General features: G+C 42.9%; 1 protein-coding gene across 9 annotated transcripts in view; it reads right to left on the bottom strand.

The window, feature by feature from the left end:
• Positions 1 to 20,880, bottom strand: part of AMBRA1 (autophagy and beclin 1 regulator 1) — a 204,240-nt gene that overhangs the window by 114,798 nt on the left and 68,562 nt on the right. For 4 of the 9 annotated variants that reach the window (XM_033204164.1, XM_033204167.1, XM_033204170.1 and 1 more), the window contains 2 exons: positions 8,435 to 8,521; positions 3,919 to 4,098 (listed from right to left, as the gene is read on the bottom strand). The exons of 2 other annotated variants lie outside the window; for them this stretch is intronic. In XM_033204164.1, the coding sequence (XP_033060055.1) occupies positions 3,919 to 4,098; positions 8,435 to 8,521 (267 nt within the window). The remainder of the gene's footprint in view (positions 1 to 3,918; positions 4,099 to 8,434; positions 8,522 to 20,880) is intronic. 3 more of the 9 variants (XM_033204166.1, XM_033204171.1, XM_033204168.1) reach the window with 2 other exon arrangements.

Genomic DNA, 20,880 nt, shown 5'->3' with positions numbered 1-20,880 from the left:
GAAGTCCTGGGCTCAAGCAATCCTCCTGCTTCAGCCTCCCAAAGTGCTGGGATTACAGGTGTGAGCCGCCACACCCGGCTCTAGCAACAGTTTTCAAGAAGCTGAATGTAATTATCCAGTGGCTGGTATATAAGATGGAGATATTTGTGACTGATCTAATCTGAAGCTTCTCTAGTCTGACTGTCATTAGCAAAGCCTTTGCTACAGTATCCCTGTGTCTCAGAAAGCAAAGCAGATACAAAAAGAGGCAGGAAGGGCAGGAATATGGTCTAGGGAGGGTTCTGGAATTATAATTACGTTTAGATTAACAGATAAAACGAGTAAGGGGGCAAGAATACCTGGAATAATAGTCATAAAGCTCTTCTGTAGGACTTACAACTATGGGCCACAACACTTAACCTGGGCTTTATAAAAGCCCCCTCTCTCTTTCCAAAGGGATGGAAAACATGAAAATGGAAGTCTGCTTTATGCTTATTTGCCATATCCATTCTAGTAGGTGGTCTGGGCTTGAAAGCAGACAGACAGCAATGTCATGGGTAGCCACACCTTTACCCTCCTTATGAATATCTTTATGCAAAGACAGCTGCTGAGGGCTTCAGGAGAGACCTGCTGACAGCAGGTTTCTAGATGTCCTGTTTGTGCAGTCTGATAAACACAGGGACCCTGCAGTCTCAATCCTTGCTGTAGACAGAGATGAATGGCAGGAGAGGAAGCCTGCCTGGGAAGATGGTCATTCATCCAGATCACAAAAGAACAGAAAATTTAACCTGATGCTGACCAGCCTCCAAAGCCACCCTCCCCAGAGATAAATCTCAATGGTCTTGCTCCATAGCAAGCTCTTGGAAAGGCTCAAAAATGGTTGTACATAATTTTCAAAGGTTTTTAAATCAGCAGACAATAAAACTCAGACACTAAATATGCTTGCTCCTGTCCTCTAACTTTAGACGTATCTGATTTGGTCAAATGGAAGAGAACTACAAAAGATGGGCTGAGTAATGGCTCCCTTGGTTTTCTGAGAATACTATACACCTGGATGTGACAAGCCCAAAAATGACAAAATGATCTATGACTTAGCAAACAGACAGAGAGGTCATCAAAGTGAGGCAGCAAAGGTAAGAGCATGAAGTGCTGAGAAGGTGAGGATACCAAACTGAGGAACAATCTGTCTTAATGGTAACCTAATTGTTAGGAAGATTTCCTGCCATATCTACCTTACATGTCTCTCTGTACCTGAAAAAGTATAAATTGTGACTGCACATGCCTCTAACTTTCCTTCTAGTTACCAAAGCCAAGGCAAAAGATTGGGGCAGAAAACTTAAAATGTGCTGGTACCTTCCTTCTTTGTTATTCTCCTTCCTCATAGAGCACATAGACACTCAGAGAACAGGAGCAACCACAAGCAGCATTCAGTTTACAGTAGAGGGAGGTGGGCAGGGAAGGAGACAGAGGAAAAATAAACAGTTTAACCAGCCAGCAACATCCTTTGCTAGAAAACCTGGACTACTAATGTTGAGGTGACTCATCCACAGCTGCTATTAAAAACAAGATTCTGGTCTACATCAGCCCAAAAAGAGAGGCAAACACCCCAGGAGCGACATTCCAAGGAGTATTAGAGAAATTAGTCCATTGTTACTAACCAGGGAGCAATATAAGACCCCCTAAGAAAAAACAGTAAGTCAGTGCACGAAAGGTGAAGGAAATGTAAATTCAGGTCATGCTAAAGCCAGGGGAGGGGTGGGGGAGAGTGCACAGGTGGGCTGGGGGGAGCATAAGGAGGAGGCAGTCTGACACAGGAAAATCGAGGGGGAAGGAAGGGGAGAGAGAGAGGAGGTGGTAGCAGAAGAAAGGGAAGGTAAGACAAGAACAGAACATTTTAAACTAATCCAGAACTCCCTTGTGAAGGACAAGTCACGAGGCAAGATACAGCTTGAAGGCATGAGCCCCACATTTCACCACTGCAAAGAGATAACAGCCTCCCAGGCATGCATAGAAAGAGGGCTAGGCAATCCACAACAGTGACTCCCAGGGCTCCACAGCATTACTGAGAGAAAGTCACCCAGGCTTTTCAGCAACCCTAAGTGCCAGCAGCCTTGGCATGTATGTTTCCACTGCTTCCCTGAATAGACCCTGGTGCTGGAAAAACCATAATATCTACAGGAGAACATATTTCACTACAAGTGTCTGCCTGGCTAAGGGAACAGACACTCCATTTCCTTCACTGCTGATATGTACATCCACCTCACCCTAGAGTGGACAGAAGGGAGAAGGAGCAAGCTGACAGTCAGAAGGTAGCTCTGCTCTTCTCCTGCAGTTGACAAGAGAGAACCATGACCTCTGCTCCATTTGCCACACCACTGCTGCTTCAGGCCATCCCTGCATTTATTTCACATTTACATCTTTCTCAGACAAATAAATCTCCCACTTAGTTTTCCTTTTGCTTCTAAAAGTACAAATGCTAGTGTGTTTAATGACAGCATGGAGAAGGCAAATTGGTACAAATGTTGTTCCTACTTTCCTAGTGCTTTCTGGCAAAGAAGTTTCTTAAACACATTAAAAAGCTTTGTTGAAAGATGACTTGTGGGGAACTAGCCATTCAGTTAAGGAAGAAGGCTGAGGGGGAGATGAGAACTCTTAAGGCCCCAAACCTGACCCCGCTACGTCAAGATGGAAGGCAGGGAAGAAATGACTGACAGGCTGTCCTCTTTCACAAATGCCAGTGAAAAGGGAGGAAGAAACAACGCTTAACCGCCCTTCCCTCTCTCTTGCTTTTATGTTTGACAATACCAAAATATAAGGAATCAAAACGAGCCAAATGTCCAATTTGATACAGGCCATAAAAGCTCAGTTTCAGGATGGAAAGAAACACAATGAATGGCTAGAAAGGTCAGAAGCAGCAGGTGAGAGAATGCAAAACCCAGCAAATAAATAAGATTGGCTAGCTTAGGCTGGGCACGGTTGCTCATGCCTATAATCCCAGCACTTTGGGAGGCTGAGGCGGGCAGATCACGAGGTCAGGAGATCAAGACCATCCTGGCTAACATGGTGAAACCCCATCTCTACAAAAAATACAAAAAAAAAAAAAAAATTAGCCAGGCGTGGTGGCAGGCGCCTGTAGTTCCAGCTACTCGGGAGGCTGAGGCAGGAGAATGGTGTGAACCCAGGAAGTGCAGCTTGCAGTGAGCCGAGATTGTGCCACTGCACTCCAGTCTGGACAACAGAGTGAGACTCCATCTCAAAAAAAAAAAAAAAAAAGATTGGCTAGCTTAAATTCTAGGGCTGACCCTGCATCCTCCCACGGCTCTCCCTGCTGACCACTCAAAAAAGTCCAAAGAAGCCAGAAATCACTTCTCAACCCACCCCATTAATTTGACAGTCAACTTTTTAAGGTTCCTGAATTGGGGGTAGGAGTAGGAAGACCGAAAAAGTTTAGGCAATGGAGTAAGATCTTAAAGGAGTCCGTCTGATCAGGGCACTAAGACAGAAAATCCACCTCTTAGGGAAATCCAAGTATTTCAGAATGAAGACAACATCTCCACAGCTACTCTGCTTAGGAGAAAAAGCAGCAACCCTCCAGCCCCCCTGATGTGGTAAAGACAGTCCATGAGAAGCTTTCTACGGTCACTGTACATGCAAAAAGGAAATAAAAATGTTGCCTGAGGAACAGCATCCTCTCGCAATCTGGCCTGGGGCCCAGTGGGCGGTCTCCTCACGCACCAGTGAATCAGCAAAGCAACTGCCAGAGGTGGGAGTGCTCTGGGCATCTTAACCCTCTGTCCCTCGCCCCATCCTGTTACTCATAAATAATAACTGAGGAGTTGGGAGCAAGAACATCCACCACTGCAGCTCCAACAGTGGGCAACTTGGAAGCACTCCAAGCTTGAGAGGAGAGGGAAGAAAGCAAGCTGAGTATGTACTTACTCAAAGTCCTCAAATTCCAAGTCGGTTCCCTCTACTGATGGACCCTGGTTGTCTGAGGAAGAGGAGGAGGTGGAAGAACGGAGACGGTTCTGTTGGTAGCGCATGGAGCGCTGGCGAATACTGTCTCTCCGTGAGAGATACTGGATCATCCTCTGGGCGTAGTATGCAGCAGGAGATAATCTGAGAGAGACAGAGATGGACAAACACAAACTAGCACTAATGTGGGGAATACTGTGAAAGGCAGTCAATCCAGCTCTCCCATGGCGTCTCCCTGCTGAGGTAAACTCTGGAGACATGAAAATCAAAGGGCATTTAACTCATCAGGAGGTTTGCACTGCAGAATATGCCTATCAGATTATCACCAGTGTTTCTGTTCTGAGATAAGGCAAACAGGCGGCTTAACCAGACATCTTCTGGGGAAGCGCTGCCCCTCCCCAAGAGAATAACACTGGACCTTTCCTTCTAGCTTCTTAAGGTACACCTTCAGCTCCTCAGGGTGCTCTTTACACAGAGCTGTGCTCATTCATAGCTTTTCCTTGATCACCATCCATACGCAAAATGGAAGACACAAAAGGGAACTGAGCAATCATCTACCATCTTGTTTTATAGATGAGAAAAGAGGCCAGGAAATGGTAAGCCTCAGATGATTAAAGAAGGTATCCACAGGTATCTTCACCAGGACTTCTTTCTTCTCCAACAAGTACACACAGCTCCAGATTTGTCCTACCTCCTTAGAATGATCTCTCGCAACATCTTTTCTCTCCCTTAAGAATTAATCATAGATATTTGTAATATGGGGAAAAAATTTAGAACTGAGACTGAGAGTAAAATATACTTGAGAGAACAGAAAATCTAACAGAAAAAATTAAAAGGGATTCCTTTTTCTATTTCTTACAATCAGAGCATCAGAGGTTGTGTGGTCATTGGGCAATATGAAAGGTGATAGTTGTTCATCTTTCTTCTCCCTTATGATGGCTATTCCTGTAAATAATTAGTCCAGATCTACATTCTTCAAACTATGGCTTTAATATCTTGCTACTCCATGAAAACTTCTAGCGTCACATATAATTCTCCACATTGGCTTCTCAAGTTTTCCTCCATCTCTCACAACACTGTTATATAATTTGATGCTATGGACTGAAAATGTAAGAGGGACAATAACAGAAAAACGCTTTCTATGATAATATTAAATGGATTACTAAAAAATTTCAAGACCAAAAACCTGCCTCAGGCACACTTTGACTCAATAATTCCACTAGAAACTTTATCCTACAGAAATATACAAGGTTACAAAGATATATATAAGAAAGTTCATTTGCAACATTGTCAGCATTAGTGAAAAACTGGGAAGCAACCCAAATGCCCAGCAACAAATTAAATAAATTATTAATATATCCATACAAAGAAACACCATGCAGCAATTCAAGAGAATACACTATTCCTATACACTTACAAGGAAAGTCCTCTAAAATAAAATCTTAAGTGGGAGAAAAATTGAAGAATGGTCTGTATACACTAATACATATATAAAAATGTGTTGCTGTTACTAGAGGAAAAAACTGTAAGGGGACACAGCAATCCTAATTAGGATTCCTGGGACTTTTGTATTTTATATACTTCCATAATGTTTGAATATAAAAGGAAAAGAGCATAGATCTTCGGTTTTTTAATGGAAATCAGAAAAAACTGATTAAGAACAGAAATAGGAATAGTTATATCCAAATGGTACAAAAAGTATTGGCAACTGTCTTGCAAAGAGGTCCTCAGTAAGTCTACCAACCCAGGTCACAGTCAACTGCTAGAGGAACATAGGCTGCCTCTGAAATGCCTGTCATCAAAGGTGGTATCTTTCTGGCCAACCAGCAAATGGAATTCCCAAGCAGACCAGCTAACAATCTTTTAAACTCAAAATTCTGTTTTACAGAATAACATGCTGCAGTGAATACCAATGAGTCAATATTATAGTATCTTTGTATAGCAAGTAGGCATGGGAGGCACAGATGCCTTGGCCAAGAGAATCAGAGTACAAGAGCTAGTTCCTAAAAGCTTCAACTAGAGGAACTTTCATTATCTGTTTGGGCCCCTGTTCCCATGCATTTTGCAAGGATGAACCACAGAATCCTAAATTTTCAACCAACAGAAGTCAATGTTCGTGCACTGTTCTTACATCTGCCCAACATACAGAACTCTTCTAGTAGAAATCAAGCATCACTGGTTAAATTCTCAAGTCAATCAGACTAGAAAAGAATATAAAAGGAGAAAAATTTCAAGAGGAGAAAGAAGACCCTTTTATTTGGAGCCGATTCTGAAAAATGGTAAGTACACTTACTTTACAGCCTACCCTAAGTAATGGAAAAAACATAACATTATTGGTGATAGAGGTAGACATAATGTTGATGCTGATGATAATACAAAGACTGCCATTTTATGTAGGGACATAGGAGTTCCCCAAGCTATGAAACTATAGATTAATGGTTTAAAAAGCATTCCTGCCACAATTATTAAATACAAGTATATCCTAGCCTTGTCCTTTTAGATATGCAGAGGGAAGCTAAGGATCTGAATGCTGAGGAGGTGTCTCACTAAGGCTCTGACCTATACATAGTGCATACGGTGAAGCCTAAGAGGAAAAAGAAACTAAACAACCAGTAATGAGGTAGTAACAATCATCCTCCTAACAAAGAGCTGGAAAATCATCAAACAACCCTAGTCTTCCAAGTGAACATTTTAAATGTTTAAATAAATCCTTAAGTTTTCTTCAAGGAAAAATACTTCCCTTTCCAAAAAAAAAACCTATTTTGTATTCAAAGGAAAAATGTAAAAATACCAACACCACAAAGTATGACACTTTCTGTGATAAAGATCACAGTAGGATAAATAACAGATTTATTATATAAAAGGAGGATAAATCATGGTCTTTAAGTATCCTTGTAGAACACTGCCAGGTTAAAAGTTCTGGGGATGAGATGCCTATTGCTGTCTTTATTGCAAGAACTTCTCTATCTCAGTGCTTCAAAGTAATTGATTCATATGAAAAATTCCTTTCCCTTATATTTAGGGTGCATAACCCTCAAACATCATTAGAGACTCACATAAACTTCCTTGCTTCACTCATCATCTAAGGTGCCTGTTTTAAAGTCATCAATCCTTACGTTCCCTGATTCTTAGGTTTGTCATTTCTAGGGTGTGGAAAAGGAATAAAAGGATAATGAAGAATCTTTGCACCAGTATCTCAGAAAGAATGCTCAGTGTCATGACATAACTGTGGCAACAATAAAGACTTAATATTCCTGGAATCAACTTGGTCTAAAGGTTTTTCCAGGCAGACCTAAAAGTCTTAACCTAGAGCAAAGCTCATTTTGCTTTACCTAACCTACACTGCTAACCTGTCAACCCCACAACTATAAATTACCCTTCTCTTTTGGCAAAGCCTCATAATGTGCTCTAGTATTGCTTAAATAATGTGTCTTTTTAGATCACGAACAGAACCCATAAATCTGGCTGTGACAACCCCAAGGGGCTGCACTCTGCAGATGAATGTTATCCATCAATATCCCACGCTTGGTCCTCAGTTATCACCATCAGTGAAGGGCAGGCCTTGAACTCACTGAAATAACTTTTGCTTTTTCTCTCTTCAGAACTTTTCAAATGTCTTTTTTTTGAGACAGAGTCTCGCTCTGTCACCCAGGCTGGAATGCAGTGGTGCGATCTTGGCTCACTGCAACCTCCGCCTCCTTAGGTCAAGTGATTCTCCTGCCTCAGCCTCCCAAGTAGCTGGGATTACAGGCATCTGCCAACATGCCCAGGTAATTTTTTATATTTTTAGTAGAGACGGGTTTTCGCCATGTTGGCCAAGCTGGTCTCAAACTCCTGACCTCAAGTGATCTGCCCGCCTCAGTCTCCCAAAGTGATGGGATTACAGGTGTGAGCCACCATGCCCAGCCTCAAATGTCTTCTAATAAGTCTACGCCAAGCACTTTAATAAAATGCCAACATGTTTTATCCATTTACTCCTTCTTCAGTCATCTCTTCCTTTGGGCAGTCTCCAAAAATGTCAATACCCAAAGGAGCTTGACTTCTGCCTTTTGATATGCTAAATTCCCTCTCAAATGACAGCAAATTGAGTTTTTTGTTTAATCTATACATAATTTCTCTATAAATTAAAAAAATGTTGTTCCCCTGTTGGCTGTCCATCTGAATGACACCAGCCTCTCTGGCCAACAGAAAAAGAATATCCTACGACTACCTGTGGCCTCTCCAGGTTCCTCCTCTAGTACCACACTTGCAGAAATGAGTACTAAAGGACAAGAGCTTGGTCATAACCCTCTGTCACCAGAGGTACTGTTCACTTACCTGCAATACTTCCCCATCACCTGAACCACCTGTCTCAAAAGTGTAACTGAAGAATAAAAGAGCACCAGGACCAGAGAGGCACAGAATGGAGCTTCCAACAGCGTGGCAACCCCAAGGGCCGCCCCTCCCCCCCACCTAGTGCCATTTCTCACTTTGGCCTTACCTCGCTGGGTCTGGGTAAATTGGGTGCTCTCTGGATCCTGCTCCATCATAACGGGATAATGAAATGAGGGAAGATTCCAGCAGCCTCCTAGCAGAGATTAAAAAAATGGCAATAATCCCTGTCAATTACCAACTCAGAGGTCATTCATAAGGAAAAATGAGGGAGAGATACACAACTTCCCCCTTTTGCAGCCAGCTAATGCCTGTTATCTGAGATCACACCCTTCTACAAGCTAAGTAGGTAGAGACATAAATAAATGAAGAGCTGCAGAACTCCCACACTGGACATGACCACTGCATTCTGCTGAATACTGCTCTTCAATGAGAAATGAACAAGTGCTTCAGAGACATGATCTTCTTTCTATTTGCAGTATTTTCAGTAGACAAATAGAAGGTTCGGATCAACACAGGAGGGAAAAATTAGGCACACACAGAAATTATCACATAGTGCTAACATTTATCTTGGTGTTCTGTTCCTCCATGCCATCATCATCCACATCCACTTACTGTCTATCCATTCTGCTCTGCCCATGCTCTTTTGTGAGAATGAGTACTCCTCAGATATATAACTGTAATATATCTATTAAAAATATATATAAGAGTACTTCACAGGCTCTCAACTGACAACTTTTACTTATATAATCTAGCCCAATCACAAATTCAACTGATCATATGTGATACATACATTTTATCACTTTATTGAACACTTTTTTTGATGCCAGGTAATAGGTAATATACTGAGCACTTCATATGTATTTCTTTGTTTAAACCTCACCACAACCTAGAAAGGTAGGTATGACTACATACATGAGAACACTGGGCCCAGAAGTTAAAGTATTTTACTCTGTGGCACGTAACTATTAAGAGATAGTGACAGGACTCCAGGGAAGACCTGTCTTAACTCCAAAATGCCTCAAACCTCTATTTTGTACTGCAGGACCTTCCAGGGTCCAGGCAGGAAGCAAGTGCATATGTATTCACTATGATCAAGGGAGACTGACAAACAGGAAGCATAAATGGCCCATCGTTTACCTCTAGCCAATTGTTACCAAGCTAGAATATAGGCTCAGTATTGCTGGCTTTTCCTATATTTTAAGGAAAGCCAGAAATGTGGACTTTTGCATAAAATCTCCTGATTGTTAAATTGTAGCTACAACTTTTTAAATATTTTTTAATTTTTTTTTTTACAAGGGCCAGTTAGAACACAAATGATAAACATGGCCCAGAGGCTCCCTGGTTTGCCATGTCTGACATGATGCTTCCCAACTCATATGTGCCTTGGCAGCCAATCAAGCTCCTGCCCCAGAACATGTTTCAAAGGAAATGGTCTCAGAGAGAACGCATATTCTTCCTCTCCAGCAGCAAGATGCCATTCCTAGGAACAGGTCCCCGGCTCCCTGCCAGACTCTTCTTTAAAGCAGATCTGCAGGATAAGGACAGCAGCTACTAATCTTTTCCAATGGATTTAATTGAATTCACTGTTATTAAAACCAGCTGGCTTTAGGTATAGTCATGTGCAGTCACTTTATTCCAGCAACTGGCCCACTGCAGTATTTCCCTACCTGCCTGGGGAAGAGACATAGCAAAGGCCCTAACAACCTGGCTTGCAACCTTTCCTGTCCAGGACAATCAATGGTCAAGTAATGTTTTCTCTCTAGACAAGGCCTATATCCCCACACTTAAGACACTTGTAACAATCCTGCCATTGAACAGAGAGAACACAATGTAACCAATGAGGAAGAGAGGAAAGCAATAAAATATATCTCTCTGGTTGAAAGACTGAATCTACAGTAACATCACTATGGTTCCAGTGGCAGAAATGCTGTTTCATCAATTCCAAGACACACTTTTCACCTTTTAATGTGTCTGAGGTTGGGATGTTTTTTACAATTGTGTGACACAGTTTAATTGGCATGATTTTTTTTTTTTTTTTTTTTTTAAGAGACAGAGTCTGGCTATGTTGCCCAGGCTGGTCTCAAACTCCTAGCCTCAAGTGATCCTCCTGCCTCGGCCTCCCAGAGTCCTGAGATTACAGCCATAAGTAACTGTGCCTGTCCACTGGCAGGATTTTTTCCATGATTTCATAGGAACACAAAATAATGGCATGTTTTAAGTCTTTGAAATACAGAATGTGTGGGATAGGTAGGGGTAGTGAGAGATACATAGTCTGGAGAAAAATGAAAAGCAAAATTTTGAGAAGAGTATTCAGGTCATTTATGCCATCTTATATAGTACTTATTTATCATTAACCAGTTCTTCAGGAACTGGGTGTGAGTTGAAGAATGGAAGCAAGGTCTGGGAGCAGCTGACTATCCTAGAATACCTAGAAGCTTGTTCCACCCTTAAAGTCCTCTGGAGTTAGTTAGTCCTGAATGTCACCGAGTCCTTTCGTGTTATCCTCCAAGTGGTCGTACAGTAAGCTGAGGCCCTTTGGCAACCAGCATCTTCCACAGTGACGAAAATACATCCTTCTTGGCTGGGCGCAGTGGCTCATGCCTGTAATCCCAGCACTTTGAGGGGCCAGATGGGTGAACTGCCTGAGCTCAGGAGTTCAAGACCAGCCTGGGCAACATGATGAGACTTCATCTCTACTAAAATACAAAAAATTAGCCAGGCGTGGTCGTGCGTGCCTGTAATCCCAGCTACTTGGGAGGCTGAGGCACGAGAATCGCAAGAACCTGGGAGGCAGAGGTTGCAGTGAGCTGAGATCGCACCATTGCACACCAGCCTGGGCAACAGAGTGAGACTCCATCTCAAAACAAACACAAACAAACAAACAAACAAAAATACATCCTTCTTAAGTACTTTTGCCTGGAAACTGATTACGGTAACAAAGGCAAATATTACCCCCACTCTGCTAAAGCAATGACAGCACTGAGTGAGATGAGATGATTTATTAGGAATGCTGTAAAGGAGATTCCTGATCTGAAGGGTTTGCATTAGATAACTTCAGTTTTAGTGACTCCATTTTTATTTTTTATTTTTTGAGATGGAGTCTCACTCTGTCACCCAGGTTGGAGTGCAGTGGTGCAATCTTGGCTTACTGCAATCTCAGCCTCCCAGGTTCAAGTGATTCTCCTGCCTCAGTCTCTTGAGTAGCTGGGATTACAACAGGCATGTGCCACCACACCCGGCTAATTTTTGTATTTTTAGTAGAGATGGGGGTTTCACCATGTTGGTCAGGCTGGTCTCGAAAACTCCTGACCTTGTGATCCGCCTGCCTTGGCCTCCCAAAATGCTGGGATTACAGGTGTGAGCCACCATGCCGGCCTTAATGACTCCATTTTACAATCCCAAAAGTCTATTTCCCACCTTAATTTCCTACCTTAATTAGGAAGACTACTTTAAGTTGGAATAGAACCAAAATGTGAAGCTTTGTCTCTGGAGAGTCTCTGATGAGGTTCTTTTGGAACATGCATCCCCTGTGCCTACTTACTACAGAATGTGTTGGCAACATTTGCTGCCCAGATAATACAGTGGAACTGGCAAGCCACATACACATGTCACTTTACTGCTAATACACAAAAGCAGGAAAGCCAATCACCATGAATACACACATACATTGATGAAACATAAGTTCTTCATAGTTACCATACAAGTACTATCTGGAGTAAAAACAGGCTTCTCCAATTGGTGTGGAATAAAGAACTAGAGTTACTAGATGAGTAAACATCCTAGGAATGTTTACCACCATTCCTAGGAACCTCAAAGAAAGATCTTTCTTTCCAGTGTTAGCCTGTTATAGAGAGCCGTCAACAGTAAATGGTAGGAGAAAACTGAGTGCAATGGTAGTTCTGCACATTCTGCTGTGACCACCACAAATTCGACTTGACTTAGTCTATCACAAGAAATCAGGGAGGGCCTAGGAAGGGCTCAGCCAAGCTTGTTCAGGACTGAAGTTGCTATCACTGAAGCTGAAGAACAAAAAAATACAAAACCCCCCCCCAAACAAATACTTCCTTGTTTTCTCTACTTGTCTGGTTCATTTTGTACATCACTGATGTCCAAGTGAGGTATACCAGGGGTTGTGCTATTTGATCCATTGGACAACAAGGGGGAAATACTACAACTTCTGCTATATAATATATAATCATAACACACATGGATTACTCAAAAGCTTTTTCTTTTTTTGGACGGAGTTTCCCTCTTTTACCCAGGCTGGAGTGCAATGGTGTGATCTCGGCTCACTGCAAATTCCGCCTCCTGGGTTGAAGCGATTCTCTTGCTTCAGCCGCCCGAGTAGCTGGGATTACAGAGGTCCACCACCACGCCCAGCTGATTTTTGTACTTTTAGTAAAGACAAGGTTTCACCATGTTGGCCAGGGCTGGTCTCAATCTCCTGACCTCAGGTGATCCGCCTGCCTCAGCCTCCCTAAGTGCTAGGATTACAGGCATGAGCCACCATGCCCAGCCAGAAAGCATTTTATTAATAAGCTTTTTTTTTTTTAAAGTCTGAAGGCCACTGCTCTATCAAACTATATATGACTTTAACAATACTATAAAGAATAGGATAAGCTTAAATATAAAAAAAAAACTATAAGCATAGAAAAGTACACTCATATTTATACGTATATACACATACAGAGAGAACAAAAGAGGATAATAAAGCAAATGTGGCAAAATGTTAACATTTAGGGAATGTGGGTGAAGGGTATATGGGAATCCTCTGTACTATTTTTGCAACTTTTCTGCAAGTTTGGAATTATTTCAAAATGAGAAAACAAAAACATACAACATACAAAAATCTTAAAGTAAAATACTGAAAAGAAAGAGATAGCCATTTGTTTTCAAAAGAATTACGGCCGGGCGCAAGTAATGGATGGAAAAAGCCATCAAAAATGCATATTAAGCCCTGCTAAAATCGTAACAGGCACATAATTCAAGCTGTGAAATCCCTCACATTTTAAAAAGAATGCAACTATTTTTTCTTTCCCTGATTAATATTCTGCATTATTTGCAAAGAGGTTCCCTGTATCAGCTGTACTCTTGATCACTAGGAATACAATTTTTAAAATAGTCAAAGAAAGCTCCGGAAAAGAAAAAAAGTGGTCGAAGCAGATCAACTGAAAGAAAAGAACCTTCACGTCATTATTTTATTTTATTTCAGTTTTTGAGACAGAGTCTCTGTCACCCAGGCTGGAGTGTGGTGGCGTGATCTTGGCTAACTGCAACTTCTGCTTCCCATGCTTAAGCAATTCTCTTGCCTCAGCCGCCCAAGTAGCTGGGACTACAGGCATGCGCCACCACGCCTGGCTAATTTTTGTATTTTTAGTAGAGACAGGATTTTACCATGTTGGCCAGGCTGGTCTTGAACTCCTGGCCTCAAGTGATTCACCCACGTCGGCCTCCCAACGTGCTGGGATTACAGGCATGCACCACCGAGCCCGGCCCCTTCACTTCAAATTCAATGGATATCAGGGTTGAGGTGCAGAAAGTCTGGGTACAAACAGGCCATGGACAACTCTTCCTTACTAAAAAATTATACCCTGAAGATACTCTTTTAACTGGTTGTCAGATCACAGAGAAAAATCAATATCCTAAAGCAAACAAACATGTCCAGACTTTCTCCAACCACTGGAAACAATCAATTGCTAGAACTCTCTGGCCTCTACTGTTAGGGAATGCTGGCTCCCAGAAGGTAAGATGCCACTGGTGCCCCCATGCCTAATGAGTAACTTTACAGCCTGGCTTTAATGTCTGGATGGCAACTGTTATTTCCATCTAGGAGAGCCAAATCCAAATTAACAGCTTCCTTCTGCCTAGGAAATAAAATCCAGATTCCTCAGCAGCGCATTCGGTATTCAAGCTTTGCAGCCAAATGTCTCATTCCTTTTGAATATACTATATGCTCTAGTCCAGTGGTTTACAAACTTTTTGGTCCCAAGACTCCTTTAACACTCTTAAAAAATTATGAGGATCCCAGTGGCTCACGCCTGTAATCCCAGCACTTTGGGAAGCCAAGATGGGCGGATCATCTGAGGTTGGGAGTTCGAGACCAGCCTGATCAACATGGAGAAACCTCGTCTCCACTAAAAAATACAAAATTAGCCAGACATGGTGGCACATGCCTGTAATCCCAGCTACTCAGGTGGCTGAGGCAGAAGAATCGCTTGAACCCAGGAAGCAGAGGTTGCGGTGACCCAAGATGGCGCCATCGCACTCCAGCCTGAGCAACAAGAGCGAAACTCTGTCTCAAAAAAAAATTACGAGGCTCCTAAAGAGATTTCATTTGTATGGGTTTCCACTATCAATATTTAATTTCAATTTTGAAATTAAAACTGAAAAAATTTTAATACACAAGCAACACATTCAATTAGCCATCAGGATGATAGCCTCATTAGATGTCATGGAGCCTCTAGAAAACACTATACTTGTGAAAGAATGAGAGTGAAAAACACAAAGAATGTCTCAGCATTATTATAAAAATAGTTTTGACTTTGGGGATCCATTGTTCTAGCTAAACTAAACACACCCTCACTATCCCACCTACGTTATTTATCTTGGCAATTTCTTCTTTCTGGAATGTTCCTCTTCCTTATTACTGTCTGTAAAAAGCCTTCAAAGCTCAAATACTTGACTCCTCCAGCCAGAAGTTCACCCTCTCTTCCCCAGTGCCTCCTAGCATTTTGTACCTCTCTTAAGAGGCCTTCTCAAGTCATCCAGTAACTTATGTCTTGTCTTTGCTTCTGGACTAGAAGCAACATGAAAACAGGTACTGGATCCAAGTCATCCCCGTCAAAACTCACATCCTAATTAACATGTAATAGGAAACCAACAAATATCTAAGTGATGAATCAGCAGGCCTAACCAGACTTGGAAGAATAAGCAAGAAGACATATCTGATTGCCCCTCACTGGCCACAAGACTCTCAGACAAGGTTGCTAGATGCCGAAAAGCTCACACTAAAACTTCCGAAGGAACAAGGTTTTCAGAAACTGCTTACATCACCTTCATCCCCTCTGGTCACTTATGCTGCTCAGGTTAAAATGCTGACATAGTTGTCCTAATAAATGCAGTGCAGTCTGGTCCCTGGGAGGCTCATTAAATCAAAAAGCCAGAGGCTGGCTACTTGCCTGGGAAACTACCACTGATGTTCCTGGACTGTAAATTGCCAAAAGAGACCCCCACAAGGGAAAGAGGGCAATGTTTGCCAGGGGATGAAGGGGTAGGAGGCCAAATAAACTTGAATGCACCGTGGCTTTCTTCATTTCTGAATCTTGCTCTGCAACTCCCTGATCTCTGCCTTGGCGCATGCCTGGGTTGGGAGATGACAAGCCCTTATTCTTTGTAAAAAATAATTGTGTGTTCTGAAACGACACCTCTATTATGATTTCCAAATTGACATCTCTGCTCTAATGCAGAGGCATCCAAGCCTCCCCATTTCACACACTAGTAATTATCGTTTAAGTTATCCAACGATAGGCATTCATCTGATCGCTGCAGGGCCCCCTAGTTTGAGGGGTGCACTTAAAGCATGTGATGCAGTTGCCAGCAGAGACTGGCAGGCAATTCCTGCCCCTAATGTGGGGTGGGTCAAGGCAAGGTGGCACTGCTAAAATGCTAGTAACCTCAGGAAAAAAACAGACATACTACAGAAACACACCACAGTGCCTATAGTGTAGATCAGCCTTATTTTAGCATTATCAAATATAAACAATTCACAGAGTACAAAACAATGCTTTTCACCACAAATGCTTAAAAACATCTTTATAAAACATTAATGTCCTCCCCAGTACCTCTGGACAGTGAGCGATAGATGGCAAAACATGAGAGCACAACATAGTCACAGATAGCAAAAGGGAAGGGGCTGGAAACAGAATGTATACATAATGTGCAATCATGTATCTAGCATTACAAAAGTCTTGTCTGAAAAGTCAGCCAGTTCCCCCTGGGAATATATGACCTCTGCTAACTGTCTGGTGGGTAGTTATTTTTAATATATTTGTAAGATGACTGGTTGGCACTATGCTTAGCTCCTATATACCCTCAACACATTACACTATAGTTATAAGACTTGAACGTATAATAAAAACTCACTTTTGTTAGCAAGTAAACTCAAAGGCCCAAGTCAATCTACATGGACATCTTTACTTAGTATCCAAATCCATTTCTCTGAGAGACTTAGGAGGTCTGCTCACAGACCACAGACTTTTTTTTTTTAACCCAGAATTTAGCATCAGAGGCTTTTCACCAGAGGATGAGTAAGACCAAATCTATTAAAAAAAAAAAAAAAAGAAAGAAAGGTCCACAGCTAGTTTTGATGCCACATGCACACATGCCCCCCCACATGCAATAGGTGGGATATATAGGTTTAGACTTTAAGAGGCAGTGCATCCTAATTCACTGATTTCCCCCTGGAATTTACAGAATTCCATAATGTTGAATTCTTAGCTAATTTTATTCAGAAGCACAGACAAATTTTAAACACCAACCTCCAGGCCAACTAAGTCTACAAAGAATATACTGGTAGAATCATTTATTGCTGTGATACTAGCAAGCCTGTGAAGGTTTTTTTTTTTTTTTTTTTTTTTTTTTTGAGACGGAGTCTTGCTCTGCCGCCCAGGCTGGAGTGCAGTGGCCGGCTCTCAGCTCACTGCAAGCTCCGCCTCCCGGGTTCACGCCATTCTCCTGTCTCAGCCTCCGAGTAGCTGGGACTACAGGTGCCCGCCTCGTCGCCCGGCTCGTTTTTTGTATTTTTTAGTAGAGACGGGGTTTCACCGTATTAGCCAGGATGGTCTCGATCTCCTGACCTCGTGATCCGCCCGTCTCGGCCTCCCAAAGTGCTGGGATTACAGGCTTGAGCCACCGTGCCCGGCCGCCTGTGAAGGTTTTAAAAAAACATTTTTTCACATCCACATTTCTGATCTGAAACTTTAAAAACCCTTGACCAAGGCCATTCATTAAGAAGTGACAGGCCCTTGACCCTGGTATACTGCAAACACTATATAATAGGAAGTAAAATCTTAGGACCAATATCAGAAAGGCAAAGCAAGTTAGTATGTGAAGCCTCAAGAGAACGAGGGAAAAGCAAAGCACAGTGTGCTGGGCTATTTATTAACCAGAGGCAAAGAGGTCAATTTCCCAGCTCATATCTGTCCATGGAATGAGGTTTCTAGAATTTCCAGAAATATGAAGGCAGAGACTACAACTGGGACCCCAAACAATCCACTGTTAGCCCTTGAGCTAACACGAAGCTCAGAGTACAATCTCTTTTCTTATATCCAAGGTTCATTCTGAACTGCTTCTCTTAGTGACATCTGATTTTACTGATTCGTCTGTGGGGATGTACTACTTGCCCTTCCACCCTGATCTTGACTTCAGCAACCACCCTGATTCCTTTTGGACTCAGCATTTGACTCTACTGAAATAATTTCTCCACCATTTCCTCTGTCTAGACAACATGAAATTGTCATAAATGACACCTAAAGTACAATTAGTAGAGAAACTGCAATTTCCACTCTCCTCCCCCGTTCCTAAAAAGATTGGCACATTAACGTCCTCCAGCATGTCAATCAATACTACCCTGAGGAGGATTAACTCTGTAGAGTCTGGAAGCCATTCAATTCCCACCTTGCTAAAAATCATACATTTTCCCCCGTACTATAATTAGAACATGTGAATTGCCTTCTTTTTACTAGCACTAATGGCTATAATCTCAGAGTTCTGAATGCCTGCTAAATCGATACCTGTGTAAAAAGTCCTTACAAACACCACTTTACCCACCTGCGCTTTATTTAGAAAAATCAGAGACAAAAGACAAAAGGTAAGGCAGAAGAGGAGAGAAGCAATGAGAGAAAGGCATGACGCAAGACCACCAGAACCAAGCAGTACTATTAACTATCTAAGAAGATGGTTTGAACCCACTGACAATTCCTTATGAGATGTCATATTTTTATTTATTTATTTATGTTTGAGACAGAGTTTCGCTCTTGTTGCCCAGGCTGGAGTGCAATGGCACGATCTAGGCTCACTGCAACCTACACCTACTGGGTTCAAGCAATTATCCTGCCTCAGCCTCCCAAGTAGCTGGGATTACAGAGATGTGCCACCATGCCCGGCTAATTTTATATTTTTAGTAGAGACAGGGTTTCACCATGCTGGCCAGGCTGGTCTCAAACTCCTGACCTCGGGTGATCTGCCCATCTTGGCCTCCCAAAGTGCTGGGATTACAAGCGTGAGCCACCACGCCCGACCTAATGCCATATTTTTAAAACCCAGCAAGATCAAAGGACAACAAATCATGAAATAATTTACCAGTGCTTTTCAAGGGGAGAGGGATGCCCCCCGGAAATGTGGCAATATCTGCTGACATTTTTGGTTGTTGCTTCTGGGTGCTAGAGCACCACTGGCATGTGATAGGTGAAGACCAGGAATGGTGCTAAACATCCTACCATGCACAGGACAGCCTCCCATGGTGAGGAATTACCCAGCCCCAAATGTCAATAGTGCTGCTGTTATAAAACCTTCTGATGGCCGGGCGCGGTGGCTCAAGCCTGTAATCCCAGCACTTTGGGAGGCCGAGACGGGCGGATCACGAGGTCAGGAGATCGAGACCATCCTGGCTAACACGGTGAAACCCCGTCTCTACTAAAAATACAAAAAACTAGCCGGGCGAGGTGGCGGCGCCTGTAGTCCCAGCTACTCCGGAGGCTGAGGCAGGAGAATGGCGTAAAACCCGGGAGGCGGAGCTTGCAGTGAGCTGAGATCCGGCCACTGCACTCCAGCCCGGACGAAAGAGCAAGACTCCGTCTCAAAAAAAAAAAAAAAAAAAAAAAAACCTTCTGATGTATCTTAGTGGTCTGAGACTAACCAAGAAAACTCTGAGTAACTAAAATATGAGGCAATTTAGTGTTTGAGCCTTAGAATCAGACAGATTGCAGTTTAAATTCCATCTTGTGTCACCTACTAGCTGTGAGACCGTGGGCAAGTTCATTATCCTCTGCTTCCACATTTGAGGGGAAATCCCTTTTAAGTAAGAACCTGTGTCAAGTACAGTAGCCAGTACACAGTCTAATAAACAGCCATTATTTTTTTCTTCCTTAGATTACAGCTCCCAAAATATCTGTAGGGAATATGATGCCCTCTGTCCACTCAAGTCACTATGCCTAAAAAGGTACTTTGTCAGAAAGACAGACATGTTGAAGAAGGGTGAATACTATAAAGGTATAAACAGGGGCACCTGAGCCCTGAGAATCACATGCACCCCATCCACATAAACCAACAAGAACAGTCAGGTATCCATCTACCAACCTATGTGTTGGTCCATCCAACTGGTGATTCAAACAGAAATACTGAATGCCTTCTGTTGGTTATATATATTAGTACTATATAAAATACAGATGTGGGCTGGGCATGATGTCTCACGCCTGTAACCCAGCACTTTGGGAGGCTGAGGCAAAAGGATACCTTGAGCCCGGGAGTTCGAGACCAGCTCGGGCAACATAGGGAGATCTCATCTCTACAAGAAATTTAAAAATCGGCCGGGCATGATGGCACATGCCTACAGTCTCAGCTACTTGGGAGGCTGAGGCAGGAGGATTGCTTGGGCCATGGAGGTTGAGGCTGCAGTGAGCTGAGATCATATTATTGCATTCCAGCCTGGGCGACCAACTGAAACCCTCTTTCAAAAATAAAAAAAATAAATAGGCCAGGCGCAGTGGCTCACACCACACTTTGGGAGGTCAAGGCTGGTAGATCACCTGAGGTCAGGAGTTCAAGACCAGCTGAGCCACGGTCCAAAGGGCGAAACCCTGTCTCTACTAAAAATACAAAAACTTAGCTGGGTCAAGACCGGGCACAGTGGCTCATGCTTGTAATCCCAGCACTTTGGAAGGCCAAAGTGGGTGGATCACTGGAGGTCAGGAGTTTGAGACCAGCCTGACCAACACAGTGAAACCCTGTCTCTATTAAAAATACAAAAATTAGCCGGGAGTGGTGGCACATGCCTGTAGTCCCAGCTACTCTGGTGGCTGAGGCAGAAGAATCATTTGAATCCGGGAGGCGGAGGTTGCAGTGACCTGAGATGGTGCCATTGCACTCCAACCTGGGCAACAGAGCAAGACTCCGTCTCAAAAAAAAAAAAAAAAATTAGCCGGCATGGTGGCAGGTGCCTATAATTCCAGCTACTTGTGAGGCTGAGGCAGGAGAACTGCTTGAAACCAGGGGGCGGAGGTTGCAGTAAGCAGAAATTGTTCCATTGCACTCCAGCCTGGGTGACAGAGCAAGACTCTGTCTCAAAAAATAAATAAATAGGCCACGTGCGGTGGCTCACACCTGTAATCTCAGCAATTCGGGAGTTCGAGGCGGGCAGATCACCTGAGGTCGGGAGTTCAAGACCAGCCTGACCAACATGGAGAAACCCCATCTCTACTAAAAGTACAAAATTAACTGGGCATGGTGGAATATGCCTGTAATCCCAGCTACTCCAAAAGCTGAGGCAGGAGAATC

Source organism: Trachypithecus francoisi, unplaced genomic scaffold (assembly GCF_009764315.1).
Source record: "Trachypithecus francoisi isolate TF-2019V2 unplaced genomic scaffold, Tfra_2.0 Lachesis_group8, whole genome shotgun sequence".
NCBI lineage: Eukaryota > Metazoa > Chordata > Mammalia > Primates > Cercopithecidae > Trachypithecus > Trachypithecus francoisi.
The sequence above is the reverse complement of the archived record's forward strand: the minus strand, read 5'-3'. Positions and strand labels throughout refer to the sequence as shown.